Below are 16,595 nucleotides of genomic sequence, written 5' to 3'. Positions count from 1 at the left end.
AAGGCGGGTGGGCGCATGGGAATCTATGAAAGTACCAATACTGGGGAACCAAAGTTACAGGTAAGTAACTTGTTTTCTTGCCCCAGTATTGGACTTTCATAGATTCCCATGCTTTGTATCAGAGTAGCTAGCAGTAAACCACAAATACACATTTTGTTACATGCATATCAGCATAACACAGTATAAGTTTTATCATAATTAGCCAAAAATAAACTTCGTAACAATAAATAGGTAATATTATCAAATACAAAATGTGCAATAAAGGAAGGAGGGATAGAAGGGAAAGCTCACCGCTCACTGGAATAAATTCCTCAGGACTGCTTGTCCGACTGCTGTATCACTCCTTGTGGAAGAATCCAAACGGTAGTGTTTCGTAAATGAATGGGCACTGCTCCATGTAGCTGCCCTACAAATGTCCTTGATAGGGACACCGGAGAACAGAGCCGTAGATGATGATGACTGATCTCGTAGAATGAGCTTTGATCCATCCCCTCAGCGGCTTCCCCGCTGCTTGATGACAGAAATGAATCGTGCTGGCAATCCAACGTGATATCCCCTGCTTTGACAGATGCAAACCTTTCCTTGGAGCGCTAAAAGTAACAAAAAGTTGCGAAGTCTTCCTGAGTTCTTTCGTACGTTGAAGATAGAACTTCAGGCATCTTTGGACATCCAAAGTGTGGAGAGATCTCTCCGCCAGAGATGAAGGCCGAGGAAAGAAAGTCCTTAATACTATAAGCTCATTTAGGTGAAATCCGAAGGGACTTTTGGGATAAATTTCGGATTTGTCCGTAAGATCAAAGATTCTTTTTTGAACTGTAAGAAAGGCTCAACAATTGTGAGAGCTTGAAGTTCTCCAACTCTCCTGGCTGATGTTATCGCCAGAAGAAAAGCAATCTTCCAGGACACAAACTTCATGTCCGCTCTATGTATTGGTTCAAAAGGAGCCCTCATGAGATGGGCAAGAACCAGGTTGAGTTGCCAAATTGGAGGAGGAGGTCTCGCCGGAGGGAAAGCCCTGACGAGACCCTTTAGGAATTGCTTGATCACCCCGCGGACCAAAGAGAAGGGCCAGAGGTTGTTGGTCTGAACCTCGAGATCGCTGCCATATGGAAGAGTGTTGAAGACCTGATTTGGCCAAAGACAATATGTACAGTAAGATTTTATGAGGAGCCGAAGTAAAAGGATGAAGATTTTCCTTTTGGCACCATGCACAAAAACGCTTCCATTTTGCACGATAGGTCCTGTTTGTACTAGGAGCCCGAGCTTGAGCTAAAATGTCCTTGCAATCTTGAGGGATATCTAAAGCATTGAACTCCCGGTGCTCAGGAGCCAAGCTGTCAATTGCAGAGAGCTCGGATCCGGATGCATATTACTTGGCCCTGGGACATCGTCAGCAGGGTAGGAATTGGACGCAGGAGAATTTGTTGATCCTGAGATAGAAGGAGGAGCTCTGTGAACCAAAATTGGCGGGGCCAAGCTGGGGCTATTAAAATCATGGTGCAGGGTTCCGTCTTGAGTTTCCTCAGTATCCTTGGTATCAAAGGAATCGGTGGAAAGGCGTAAAGAAATGCTCCTGACCAGGCTATCGAAAGAGCATTCCGCAGCGACCCTCGATGGTGATACCTGCTTGCATAGAATTGGTATTTCTTTTTCGGTGGAGTCGCAAACAGGTCTATAAGAGGAGTGCCCCAACGAGAGAATATTCTGTCGAGAGTTCTCTGATCCAATTGCCATTCGTGGGAGACCGACCTTAGGCGGCTCAATTAATCCGCCTCCACATTGAGAGAACCTGGTAGATGTTCTGCTGAGAGAGATATCTGGTGACGAATAACCCATTCCCAGATCTCCTGAGCCTCTTTTGAAAGGAATTTAGATTTTGTTCCGCCCTGCTTGTTCACATAATGCATGGCCGTTGTGTTGTCTATACGCACCAGGACTGTAGAATTTCAAATTTTTGGAAGGAAAGCTTGTAGAGCTAAACAAATTGCTCTCAGTTCCAGTAGGTTGATGTGAGAGGTGCGAAGCTCTGGAGACCAATGATCGCTCACTTGAAGATCCTGTAATACAGCTCCCCAGCCTTCTAGAGAAGCGTCTGTGATTAGGACTAACGGAGAGGGAGGAACCGTGAAGGAGAGACCTTCCTCGATATTGCTTGTTATAGTCCACCACCTGGTCGCCATCTTCATGACACAAGTCATCTTTATCCTGTCTTCGAAAGACCCCTCTGCTTGACGCCATTGCAAGTCTAGTTGTTCCTGCAGGGGACGCATGTGAAGCCTGCAGTGCGGAATCAATGCAATGCAAGATGACATTGATCCTAGAAGGGATTTGTACTGACGGACTGAAAGAGTTTGTTTCCTTTGAAATCGGTTGGCAGAAACAATCAGTCTGTTCTGTCTCTCCTCTGAAGGGAAAGCTTTGCAAAGAGTTGTATCCAGAATTGCACCCAGAAATCTTGCCGACCTGGACGGAAGAAGGACACACTTGCTTTTGTTTAGGCCTAGACCTAGATGACTGAAAAGTTGAATACAATCCTCAACTGCTTTTGAGGCTGCTTGAGAGGTTTGAGCTTTTATCAGCCAGTCGTCCAAGTAGGGAAACAATGCAGAGACTGCCTTCTGAGAAAAGGTGCCACTGGTGCCAATACCTTTGTAAATATCCGCGGTGCAGATCTTAGTCCGAAAAAGTAGGACTTTGAACTGAAAGTGGCTCTTGGCTACTGTAAAGCGAAGATACCTCCTGTGGGCCGGATGAATGGGAACATGAAAATATGCGTCCTCTAGATGTAGAGTTGCCATATAATCGGCAGGATTTAGGAGACGCAATATATCCTGGAGAAAAACCATCCGAAAAGAGAGTTTTATGAGATAGGTGTTGAGCTCCCTCAGGTCTAGAATTGGGCGCCACTTTTCTTCCGTCTTGCGAACTAGGAAAAACCTGGAATAGAATCCTTTCCCTCGTTGGGTCTGAGGAACCGATTCTATCGCCTCTTTGATGAGCAGCTGTTGAACTTCGAGACGCAGAAGATTTAGATGTTTCGATTCCGTGGCGTGAGGAGCTCTGGATGGTGGAAATTCTTGAAACTCTAGTGTGTGGCCGAATTGTACGATGTTGAGGACCCACCCATCCGATGTAATAATTTTCCAGTTGTGGAGGTATTCTGATATCCTGCCCCCCACTGATGTTACTAGAAGGGGAGGAACAGTAGACAGAGCCATGAAACCTCTATTGTCGTTTAGACGTATCTCTCCCCTGACGTCCCTGTCGTCCTCTTGATGGTTGGCGAGAGAAAGACGCTGATTGACCTTGGCGCTATGAGTATTGGGGCTTGTATGACTGAGAGGACTGTGAGTAAGAAGAGTAGCGCTGTTGGTTGCCACCTCTGTACGATGAAAAACCTCTCCCTTTCGCAATCCTGAAAGGAACATTGCGGTAATGCAATGTCCCCAAGGACCTTTCCGTGTCCTTCTTGATGTCTTGAAGGGCACCATCTATATGCTTTCCAAAAAGCATTTCTGCGTCATAAGGTAAGTCCAAGATCTTATTTTGGACTTCCTGGTGAAACGAGGTTACCCGAAACCAGCCCTGACGCCTTAAAACTGCTGATCCCGCTAGAGCTCGGAAAGCGGTGGTTGCTATGTCCATAGCACAATCTATCACCTCCGAAGAGGAATGTTCTCCTTCCTCCAGAATCTTCTTGGCTCCTTCCTTTGCACTATCCGGAAGTTGGTCAACAAACGGGGATAAATCGCACCACATTTGGCGATCATATCTACCCAGGATTGTAAGAGCATTAGCAGCTCGGACGAGAAGGCTGGCCATTGAGGAGAACCTTTTCCCTACATTGTCCAGGCGTCTCCCCTCTTTATCTGGCGGTGTCGTAAGAGGTGCTGATGGATTTTTGGACTTTCTTTGCGCTGCCTGGGAAATAACTGAGTCTGGCTTCGTTTGACCAGTCTGGCAAGCGGGACTGTTTTCTGGAGCCTTATATTTCTTCTCCAGCCGGGGAAGAACAGGAATGACCGTAGCTGGATTCTGCATCACCTTAGTACCTTCCGACCTCACATGTTCAACTATCGGATGGATTTTCTGTAAGGCTCATTGAAGTCGTAAAGGAAACAGTCTGACTGTACTGTAGCAATAGGAAGACCAAACCTCTTGGACGGCCTCTCCATAAGGTTATGGAAACCTCCAATGTCTGCTAGAGGAGAGGTAGCATGATTCGACAATGGTGAGGCTGGATCTTGAATAACATACTCGTCCCAATCTCTATCCGGGTCTGGGGTTTTATCTACCTGATCATCGTCATCAGTTGAGTCATCATCATCCTGAATAGGAATAACCTCCCGATGGCTTCCTTTTGGATCTGGCTCCGAAGCTCGAGAAACATGAGGTGTCACTGTACCTGTAGAAGTAGCAGGAATGGAAGGAGGAGGCTGCGCTTGCTGGTCCGAAGCTTGAGACGGAAACCTTCTTTTGTAGTCCTGTAGCATCATCTGCAAGTCCGTTATGAGAGAGGAAGGCATTGCCACCATGTCTTGTTGTTGAGGCCTCTCTTGCTGAACAAAATGGCGTTCCTCCGTATAGTAGTCATCAGAGTCTGAATCTTGGTACTTCACTTGAAGTTGGGATGGGCTGTAAGCATCCCCATAAGGGCCATCCTCATCTGATTCCTCCTCCAAAAGCAAAGTTGGAGGCAAGGGTGTTACTCTGCGAGAAGATGTCATCTCTGTGATGATCTGCTGTCTTTTTATAGAAATGTGGACCCTTTGAATCGTCGATGACATCGTCGACTAGCTCGTCGTTGACGGAAACGTCAACGAACTCGTCGTCGACGGGAACATCGTCGAGACCCTCGACGGAGAGATGGACCTCGTCGACGGAGGACTGATAGTCGATGGCGTCGCCGACGAGCTCGTCGTCATAATCATCACCGCTGTTGTCGGCGACTTAGTCATCGTCAACGTCGTTCTAGTCGACGTTGCAGCCGTCAACGCTATCTTCGATGTCATCATCGTCGACGTTGAAGATGTAAGCACCATTGTCGACGAGAAGGGAACAGGTACCTTAAACGTCGACGAAGATATCACTGCAGCCGCCGTCGAAGAAGCTGCCGTCGACGGTCCCGTCGACAGAGCTGTAACAGAACCCAAGTGAATTTTGGATGTCGTCGTCGACGTACCAGATATTTTCGTCTTTGACGGACGAGATTTCTTATCCGATTTTCCTTCTTGAGGGACAGCAATAGAAGGGGTTTTCCGTACCTTCTTTGAAGACTGTGTCTCCTCAGTCCGTCCCAGCCTCTCCTTTACACCTCAGTGAGGAGATTGTTTGGGACTGGGCCTCTCAGACCTATCAGAGGTCACTTGCAGGGCCTTAACAGGGGGCTCAGAAGATGTTGAAGGGGAGGACCTACCCCTTTTCTTGGATCTCCTGGAGGACGCAGCTGAGGATGAATCCTCACTGTCGGATGATAGAACCTCCTTACGAGACTTCATTTTCTGCAACCAGGTTAGCAAGCGGCCTTCCCTGTCTCTCAAGGTCTTCGTAGAGAAAGCCCTGCAGATCTTACAATCTGTTGCCTTGTGATCCGGGTACAAGCAGTATATACAGTCCTTATGCTTGTCCTCAATGTATAGCCTCTACTTTGAACAGGTAGCACAAGCTCTGAATAATGCCTTCTTCTCCTTATCAGACATATTAGAGTTGAAAAAGAAGAAAATTTCAAAACTGAAGAGAGATCTGAGCAGAGCTCAGTGGAGACTCCCTTAGCACAACGTGCGGTAGAAAATCTAAAGCTCTGAGGCTCTCTCAGGAGGGTTCTATGGGGTGAGGCTACTCTGATTGGTTGTTGCAATTTTTTGGTCTCTTTTACAAAAAGAGGCGGATAGGCTACAAAATGAGATGAGGCCTAGGCCTGTCTTCCACTTTTGAACCTACTGCTATGGTATTTTTCTATTAACGAGCCTCCCATTCCGACGACGGGGGAATGATACAAAGCATGGGAATCTATGAAAGCCCAATACTGGGGCAAACCCAATTCCGAATACATCAAGACAGAGGTCTCTAAACTAAAGACACAACTAGGGTTTTCCTCCGAGTTGAGAGAATGCTGAACTGTCCGTCTCAATAGGGCTAAGGTACAGGCCACTAGAGTAAATGCAACCTCTCCTACTTTCCTCAGCAACACTTCCTTTTTGTAAGACTTCTTGTTGGTCTGTTATGTGTATATGGATACATATTTGGCTAGGTAATCCTTCAGTTATTTTCTTAAAACCTCAGAAGCTGCCTACTTCAGAGAGTAGGACTCTGCAAACATCAAATAGCAGAGTGTGTGTGAGTACTTGGAATATTGGACTCAAAACCTTTGTGGTATATGTATTTTATCAAATTGTTCTCATTTTCTATCCTACACTTGATAGGTTTTACATGATTTGTTTTTCCTGCATTGTTTGTTTTTCCATATGGCCCATAGAGTCATTGTAGTTATTATAAAGTGTCACAAAACATAGAAGGAGAATGTTTTAAACGATGAAAGTGCAATATAGCTACCTGCTACTGTTTTGATACAAGTGTGTTAACTTACCTTTTAGCATGGAACCCCATGTTGACAATGATTTGTGGTCTCACATTATGTAACAATCCTAAATGCTTTCATTGTAGTTTCTTGTTGTTGCCGTATTTTTTTAGATATCACTGCATATTCTGAAATAGTCTTTCTGTATGTTTTGAAAGTGACTCAGTTCAGCTTTTAGAACACTGCTGTTCATGTTTCTTTTGCCTTTGGTTTTAATGTGATTATCTTTGGAAGGTTCCAGATTTGTCTTAGCTGTAAGAATCTTGAATGATGGACAAATATGTGATCATGGTGTTATCTAATCCATGTATGGCATAACTAACGTTATAATCAATGGTCTTCTTCCAATAGGACACGTGAGGAAAAGAAGGAAAGTGAATGAGTCTACTGGCCAAAAGATTGGACACCTCCTTGACCAGATGCACAAAGACAACCTTGAACTAACGAACCGGGTGTTGGCTTTAGAAGAACAGTCCCTTCAGAAACTATCTGAAATTTCAACCACGTTATCCACGTTAGCAAATTTCTTCATGAATACACATCATAATCATAGGCCACCACAGCAGTCTTTTTTGCCAAATTCACAACCTCCTTCAAAGCCTGAAGATATGGACAATAGTTATCAGACTCCAAGCTAAGCCCATCGCATTTCATTCAGTGTGGCTTGACCTAAAAGCAACACTCCAACTGCAGGGAACAGCTAGCAAATATACCCAAAACCTGTCTCTCTACCCATGCGCAGGAGGACGTTGAATCAACAACCTTGATGCATTGATTTTCAGTAGCTCATAAAGCTTACAGCAGTGTGAGTGAATCTGTGTAGTTTGTACTCCTTGTAGTTATAAACACTCTGATGAACTCTATGCTGTGTGCCTGTTTTGTAATTGAGAAGCGCAGACGTAAGGTTCATTTTTGTTGTATAGCAAAAGAAAAAGATTAATATTTTTTTGAGTTAGGTGTTTTTATTGGACAAAAATATTTTTATCAGACTTTTGTAGAACTGATCTTGGATGTGTACATTTTACCAGCCAGTGGCTAGCTGTCCTTAACAGAGTAGCATTAGTATTGAGTAGTTGTGCACACTTCTTTGATTGTACCGTGAGGAAATGGCACAGTAACAATGGGAACTACCACATGTTTTTACCTCCACAATAGAGACAAAGACAGAATCCTAACAATAGGAATAAAATAGCTTACATTATTTATCAAGTTATATTTTCCCACGTACTTATCCTCCCCCCCCCCCCAACCCACCTTGCCCCTTAAGCTTTCACCCCTGTTGTTATGCCTTTTCTTTGGTCCTGGGACATGCAGTGGTGACTGGTCTGTATCATGTCGGAGAACTGATATTTACCATTGGTATCCCAAGGGCCACCACTATATTCGCTCTCCGATTGATTAGTCCGGTTATTCCCTTTGGGTACTTGGCTCCCACTAGTTATTTCCAGGGAAGGGCTATGTGCAGACTGGTTATCCACACTGGTGAATGCAAGGCCGTATTAAGCAGGACCGCTATGTTGTGCAGTACACCCATAGAGTGTAGACATACCCCTCTAAGTACTCATAAGTAAACCACACACATATACACTTAACCTTTTCATGTGTTCCACCCATGATGAAGGCAAGGGACAAAGTTATTGGAGCTGGTAGACCTTTAACTGCAGAGCGCTAGAAAGCATTTCCCCACAGAGGTACAGGTAAAAAGGCATGTGCTTAGAAGACTATTTGCTGCTATCACCACCATTCACCAGATAGTCTTAGATGATTCGGTGCATTAATGAAAAAGATAGCTCCAGTGCACTCGCACGATTGTCAAGTTAAGTGGAGGAAATAGACCTAGTCAGGAAAAAGACAAATGAGGCAAGTTGGTAGAACTTTTTCAAGCCAGATTGGAGTTCTGGACTTTTTGGTACTGTCCAGAGTTGTCAGGGACAACACCCGAAGACCCCTGAGTTCTACCTGTCTCGGTGCACAAATAAACAGAAACACGAGCTTCTCGATGGTGGCGTCAAAGACCAAAGGTTTATTACTGCAGGGACACAGAAGTCACAGAAACTACACACGGGCAGATTCTAGGAGCCTGTTCGAACTGTACAAAGTGGGTTGCTCCTTAAATACGAATTATTTAGCTTGGGGCAACATTCTTCACATGCTAGTACGTTTCTAAACCTTCATGTCCTAAACAATAAATATTTGGCGTTACACAGGGATCGTCAACAATATCTGATGTCAAAACATTACGAACGAGGGGTTCCCACTGTTCCATCATAATCCCATGTCATCTTTTCATTCAAGAGCCGGACCGCCTCATCGTAAATTTCATTACCTCCCCCTAATAAAGGCCCAGAAGAAAAGGAGCAGAGCCAGGTGCAGAAGATAGAAAAGCAGGATAAGAGATGTTTGTGGGTCGTAAATGGGCAAGGCTACCAGCTTCGGCCGCCTAATCATGATCAGGCCAACGAACACGAGAACCAGTATAGCAGGACTGGCCTCAGGCTGGGGAGGCAGCTTCTGCCGAGTCATGCGGCCACAGCGTTTCTGTCCTAAAGTGCACGTGTCACTAGCAAGGTGAATCGCCGGCTAAAGCTTACGTGTCCTTAAGTAAAATGGGTTGATCAGAGGTTACTGTGTGTCCATTGACTATGTGAGGGCAAGAATACAAAATGGCTGCCATAATCTAAAATGGATGCCATGGGTGAATCAGAAATGTGTTTATAACAAGAGTGCTCTTGCTTGTAGCATAGCGAAAACACCAGGATATGCTAAATGGATCATTTGCGGTTCACTGGTACCAAAATTATGAGTTTACGACAATGTTGAAAACACGGGTTCAAATCGTCACGGAACCTCAGACCCTCCTTTTGCCCTTACATAGGCAATTACTCAGTCTATATCAGAGTCTATCTCAATGTTCATTAGGTCAGTGATATGTTGTTGCATCATCATCCTTTCTCGTACCTTGTCTCCAAACACAGGTGGTTTTCTAAGACAGGTTGCAGCACAGAGGCTACACAAAGCGGGACCACATTGGATAATAAGGCAGCACGAGAATAGGAATACTAGGATAATACCAACGACCATCAGAACCTTCCATCCCCACGCTGATAGTAGAGTCCAAAGCCACTCCATTAAGGACCAATTTCCCTTGTCTACGTGAATAGAGTCGGAAATCTTGTGTAGCTTAGAGATCGCTTCGTATACAGTCGGAGCATTATTGGGTATAAAAACACAGCAGCTCGATTGGATCATTCTGCATACCCCACCTCGATCTGCAAGTATTACGTCAAGAACCATACGATTCTGCAACGTCATGAGACGATCCGCCTGGAGCTCAGCTGTTAAGTTACTAAGGGCACCAGCAGTTTCTGTAATAGTAGATTCAACTACCTGTGTTAGCTGACGTAGATTTCTACTATTGGCCAAAGGCCCCCAGAATGGAAGGAAACCTTTGAAAAAGTCTCCGGCTTCCTGACCAGCGGTATCTTCTTTGCTGAAAACACCTCTTGCTACTCTGGTCTTGTGATAGTCTGGGGAAGCCGTGTATGTCGGAGGCAGCAGTCGAGCAATATAACATGAACCTGAAAAGTCAGCAGGCAGCCATGTATATGCCCTATCCTGACAGATGAAGTAGGTACCCTTAGCAGTTAAGAAGGCAGGGGAGGAGTTCGATGGATACACGTATGTCTCGACACAGTCACTCCTCCCTAGCCGAGCTCTTGGATTTCTCCCATTACCTTGCAAGCAGAATTGACCTCGGTGAGGTACGACCCAGACTGGAGTTGAGCTTTTACGCTTGCTTTCACCTAAACTAATACTATACTCCGTAGAATTCCAACTCAGATAAACCCGTAGTTCATCTCTAGGGACAGATGGGGAGTTATTGACGTCTTTAATCATGTCAGTTATTCCCTTTATCAAGGCTTTATTAACGGATGTATACTTAGCGGAACGTGGAGGACGCGGGGGATAGGTTTCGAGAGCATAGACAAATACAGTTTGGAAGGCCCGACATGATCCATTATAGCTAAAAGGCAAGACGAGATAGGGAATGCCTTTATCCATAGTGTGTGGTATCAAACCACATACCCAGCAGTCTGTTGTGTTAACTACCAGTTGGTGTTGATGCAAGAGCTGTACAAAAGTGTTATTTATGAATTCTGAGCGTCGAGCTTGCTCATGTTCAGGGAACGGGTGAAAAGAATGATAAGAAGCAACAGTAGAAGAAACAAGATCAAGGGGAGGTACTGTAGTTGTTATCGGTGCAAAAATTAAATGTACACCAAAGACGATTCCACCCACCAACGTTATTAAAACAATCAAAAACGTAATTGCACATTGCATCAGAAAACATTTGTTATGAAGAATCTTGTAGAGTCTATTTCTGCGAACATAAATTACATTCTCTCGGTGCAGCTCAGGAAGCTCCATCTTCTACAACCGCTCGCGACCACTGATGATATGTACGTAGTTGAAAATGCCTCTATCAGCCCTGGGAGTTCCCAGAACTAACAGAAAGACCGACCTTGTGTCTGGCCCCCGCAGATTCAACTAGGCACAAAGCCACGACCCTACGGCTACCCAGACGGCAAGGTAATTGAAACAATATAACATACATAGAAAAATAAAAAATATTAGCAAACTTCCTGGCTGGAGGCAATGTATCAAAATTAAAATATGAAAAATAGGCAGTTTCCTGCTTTATTAGTTCTTAGAATGGGAACGTAGGTTGTATCTCAATTTTCCTGGAGTTGTTTGATCCGGAAATAGTCTATTTTCAGCAGAGGTTACAATGTTCGAGTCCGCAGATGGCAAATGTTCGTTTGATGCAGAGGACAAGTGTTCCGTGTTCAGAGGAGCAGTTTCAGAAGGGGAGCCAGAGTTCGGTGAGTCAGTAATCAGTTCTGCATCACTGAAAGGAACGTATCTAGGAACTGGTTCTGTTTCAGAGGCACCAATTTCTTTTCTCACCCAGTTATCATAAGGAAGTGGAAGGGGTACACGCTTAGCATGTGTCGCGTGGACCCAATTCTTTCTGCCAGCCACACGTATAGCAGTCCTTGTCGTCAGAAGAACTTGGAATGGTCCGACGAACTTGGGTTGGAGATTTCTGGTCCGTCCAAAGTTCCTAATGACGACTTGGTCGCCGGGCTTCAGCTGATGACCTGGACTTTCCGGTGGCTTTGGTAATGCATCGAAAACCTGTTGGTGAATGAGACTCAATTTAGCAGTCAAGTCAAAAAGGTAATCAATTAGCATTGGGTATTCCAGTTGCTTGAACTCCCTCGGTCTAGGTACCCCCAAACATTTGCAGGTCGACCGAACACAATCTCATAGGGGCTAAGCCCTACTCGAGAATGTACAGTCGCTCTTGTGGATAACAGGGCCAAAGGTAGTGCGTCTGGCCAGGACAAGCCCGTAGAGGCTTGTATTTTGGCCAGTTTCAGCTTGAGGGTGCCATTGTAGCCTTCCACTAAACCAGCAGACTGGGGGTGATTCGCACTGTGAAACTTTTGCTTAATATTTAAACCTGCACACACACTCTGCATAACTTTCCCTACGAATTCACTTCAGTTATCTGACCATACAATCCGTGGCATGCCATACCTGGGGAAATATTCTTTTAGAAGGATTTTGGCAGTGGACAAGGCAGTATTGTCTTTTAGTGGATATGCTTCGATCCACCTTGAAAAAGCACAGACTACCACTAGAACGTACTTAAGGTTATTACACCGATCCATGTGAATGAAGTCTAACTGAATCACTTCGAAGGGGCAAGAAGAAGGAGCGAAGTGACCAGCGGGTGTGGGGATTCCCTTGCCAGGATTATGCATCAGGCATATCATGCAATTTCTCACCACTCTTTCTGCACACTTACTAATTCCATCATTCTTCCAGACTGGAGCCAACATCTTACAAATCCCTTTAGAACTGATGTGCGCTGCTCCATGCGCCATCGTTACCACCGCAAGCACATACGCATCAGGCAACATCCAACGCTGCTGTTCTGACAAATCAATCCAACATCCATTCGAGTCCAATTTACCTGTATTCTCTTTCCATGCAAGCTTTTCCTCTTCAGTCGCTTCTTCCTGGATTGCTTTCACACTTTCCACTGTATCCTCACACATTCCTGATTCAGTAATCCATCTTGCAGACATTGCAACATACATTCTACTCATCGTATTCCTAGCTGTCTGTTTAGCAGTCTCATCAGCAAAAGCATTTCCACGACCAACATCATCCGTTATTGCTCGATGAGCACTGCACTTCACAATCGCAACTTCAGTCGGCAAGGTTAGAGATTCCAACAAGTCATTGACTAGCTGACCATGCTGGATCTTAGTCCCATGGGACGTAATGAAACCTCTTTCCTTCCACAAACGGCCAAAACTATGCGCTACGCCGAACGCGTACTGACTATCTGTGAACACATTCACTCTCTTTCCCTTAGCTAAAACACGCGCTCTAGTCAATGCAATTAATTCTGCAGCTTGGGCAGAATTCTGACTCACTCTTGCAGTCTCCACAATCGTACTCAAAGTCGTTACTGCGTAAGCAGCTGTTACATCACCATTCTCCAATTTAAAACAAGACCCGTCAACATACAACGTGCCATCTGGATCTGATAATGGAGTGTCTTTAAGATCAATCCGTCCCTTTGTCTCTTCCTCGGTTCTGAAACAACAGTCATGTGGTTCAGAATCACTCGACTCCTGAACAGTCGGCAACAATGTTGCTGGATTCAATACATTACATCTTTTAATCTGAATATGACTTGCTAGCAGTGTCAGCTCATAGCCTGATAATCTAGCACTGGTAAGGTGTTGTGTCTTGGTTCGGTTCATGAGCGTGTCCACGGCGTGAGGAACCATGACCACTAGCATGTTGTTCATGACCAAACCAGCAGATTGTCGAATGGACGCTGCAGCTGCTGCTGTAGCTCTCAAGCAACTAGGCAACGCTCTGGCTACCGGATCTAATGTTGATGAAAAATACGCACAAGGGCGTTGTTTATCACCAAATCGTTGCGTCAGAACACTCAACGCGCAACCTTCTCTCTCGTGGACATAGAGTGTAAATGGTTTACTGTAGTCGGGTGTACCCAATACAGGAGCTGAACACAGTGCATTTCGTAACTCAGAAAAACTTTGCTGACATTCGGCAGACCATGGCACCGGACTCGGAACGCCTTTTCCAGTCAAGGCCACCAATGGTTTTGCCAAAAGAGAAAAATTTGGGATCCATTGCCTACAGTATGAGGTAATACCTAAAAAGGCACGCACTTCTCTCTGTGTGCTAGGAACATTCATTTGCGTAATTGCTTTTATTCTCTCTGGGGTCAACCTTCTTCCCTCCTTTGACAAGAGATGACCTAGGTAGGTCACTTCTTGACAACAGTATTGCATTTTTGAAGGTGACACCTTGTGATTTAAATTAGACAAATGATGCAGTAGGAAAATTGTAGCTGCTTTGCAAGTTTCCTTTTCATCGGCAGCCACTAGAAGATCATCGACATATTGCACTAAAGCAGAACCAGGAGGAAGTACAAAGGAATCTAACTGACTTTTTAATGCCTGGCTGTAGATGGATGGGCTTTCACAATAGCCTTGTGGAGCACGTTTAAACCTGAAGCTTCGGCCTCCTAAAGAGAAGCCGAAAATATCTCTGCTTTCTTCGGCTATCGGAATGCTGAAAAAGGCATTCTTCAAGTCGATAACTGAAAACCATGTGGCTGTAGCAGGAATCAACGTTAGCAATGCAGTAATGTCTGGAACCACAGGAAACTGTGGAATCACAATTTTGTTAACCTCTCTAAGGTCGATTACAAACCTATAGACTGGAGGCTTTGAAGGATCAGTGCGTTTTAAAATTGGTAGTACAGGACTGTTACAGACATTTCCTCTAGTTTCCTCTATTACGTCTTTCTTGATGAAATCTTGCACGATCAATAAGAGCGCACGTTCGCCTTCACTAGAGATCTTGTATTGTGGGATTCGTGGAAATTTGACATTTGCTTTCAAAGTGACTACATATGGTGGAATTTCCAAAAGACCAACGTCGTTAGGACCAGTCGCCCAAAGAGTATCAGGGAGAGAACGCAGCTCCAGTGGGAGCGCATCCATTGATAAGTACATCGGGGAGATGATTCTCTTACCCAATGTAAGCTGTACTCCTGCCGGAGAACAGTACAAAGTCGCGTACAGGCGTTTTAACAAGTCTAAACCAAGCAGATTTTCATTACAACCGGTCGTCAAAATCAGGGGTGCTTTCAATTGACGGGGTCCAACAGAAATAGACAAAGGACCAGATACAGGATTGTGAACAGGGGCGCCTGAAAAACCTACTGAAACATTTGTTAAGCCAGACAAAGGTGCGCCAGGGAGTTTCGCATGAATGATAGAACTTTTTGCTGCACCAGTATCCAACAGAAACGGTTCGACTACACCTGATGTTGCTACTGCGACATAAGGCCCACTCTGATCTACTGGAACTGATACTACTCCCTTTCTTTGTCCATGGCTGTCCTAGTACTCATTTTGCTGAAATTCCTCACTAACTTCACAGTAGTCTTCAACGTGATACTGTTGAGATCTAGTAGGTTGGGCAGACTGTCCGTTTCGCTGATCAAAATAATTAGAAGGGCGATCATTCGTTTGTGGAGGCATAGCACCTCGTCCTCGACCTCTAGAATTTTGCGTAGAACCACCACGACCTCTCTGAGCTGCTGCAGCATTATTTTGTGCTAATACTGGACACTCATTCTTATAATGACCTTCCTTTTTGCAGTAAGCACACTGATTCCATTGGTATTGTGGTCTCTGAGAACCATAGTCTGTCCTCTGATATGGCCCTTGCTGTGTATTTGTCTGATTCGTGCGGGGCGGATATGCCTGCTGCAAAAGGACTTTAGTTTTTAAATCTTTTGTTTTCTTATCTGACTTTTCCTTCTCTTCTTTATCCCTATTTTCATAATACTGAGCAGTTGCAAGTATTTGCGCAGTCGTAGAGACAGCCCACGCACTTTCAGAATCTTTTAATTTATTACTGAGCTCTGGCAACAGATTGTGCACAAATTTATCAACAAATAATCTCTGTCCTCCTTCCGTGCTCATATCCTGACCACTGTGATCTACGAAAGTTTCTTCAAACCTTGTGAAAAAGTCGGAGACGCTTTCGTCCTTCTTCTGCCTGCATGCGGACAACTTGTCCCAGTTAACGCGCAATGCTGGCATCAGAGTTTTCATTAAATCGATTATTCTACCAGGCAAATTAGCAATTAGAGGTTCAGGTTTAGAACCACCAATCTGTTGACCATCAGCAGCTATTATAGCTGCCCAATCACCACCTAATGCAACTGGGTGATTTTCTTTACGAATTTTAGCCCAAATTGGTTGTGGTACTACATTGCCAAATAACATGTCAATGTCCGCTAAATTCATTACGCAAGCTTCAACTGTTTGCGCCAACTCTTTGTAATATCCAGCTGGATTTTTACGCGGATCTGGCAAGGCCTGTTTTACTGCTAACACTTCAGCTCGCTTCCACGGAATGTGTATCCACACTCTCTGGAATTGGGCCGGAGCGGCCGCAATACCATGGGCCGCATCAGCTTGCACAGCTTCGCGCCAAATTGGAGTAACTTCTCTCATAGGATATTGACGACCATGTTTCGTACTACGCTTGTCTAAATCTCTTGGTGAACGAAGGGAAGGATCAAATCTAAAATCTAAAATTAATTCCATTGCTTCTTTTATCTCCTGACCAACTATCATACCTGCAGCAGATTTTTGTTGTACTTGGATTAATTCATCCGGTACCTGTTCAGATTCGCTCTCCTCCCATTCTTCACGTAAAAGGGAACACATGACATCAAACACATAGCGCTGTGTCGGTTCCTTCCATTGCATGAATGTATCTAATACATCTCGTACACTATACCTTCCAACTTTCGAAATCCACCTAAGGGCAGTGGAGTCTAATATTCCACGTTCTTCACTACTAGGAAGCTGACTACGTC

At 44.7% G+C, this 16,595-nt stretch overlaps 1 protein-coding gene across 6 annotated transcripts in view; it reads left to right on the top strand.

Moving 5' to 3' along the window:
• LOC147707917 (heat shock factor protein 2-like) overlaps positions 1 to 7,440 on the top strand; it is a 303,326-nt gene extending 295,886 nt beyond the window's left edge. For all 6 annotated transcript variants that reach the window (XM_086926725.1, XM_086926723.1, XM_086926722.1 and 3 more), the window contains one exon: positions 6,929 to 7,440. In XM_086926725.1, the coding sequence (XP_086782851.1) occupies positions 6,929 to 7,215 (287 nt within the window). In that variant the 3' untranslated portion in view covers positions 7,216 to 7,440. The remainder of the gene's footprint in view (positions 1 to 6,928) is intronic.
• The last annotated feature ends 9,155 nt before the right edge of the window (positions 7,441 to 16,595 follow it).

This window comes from Lissotriton vulgaris, chromosome 6, assembly GCF_964263255.1.
Source record: "Lissotriton vulgaris chromosome 6, aLisVul1.2, whole genome shotgun sequence".
Lineage (NCBI taxonomy): Eukaryota > Metazoa > Chordata > Amphibia > Caudata > Salamandridae > Lissotriton > Lissotriton vulgaris.
This window is presented reverse-complemented; position numbering and strand designations above follow the sequence as displayed.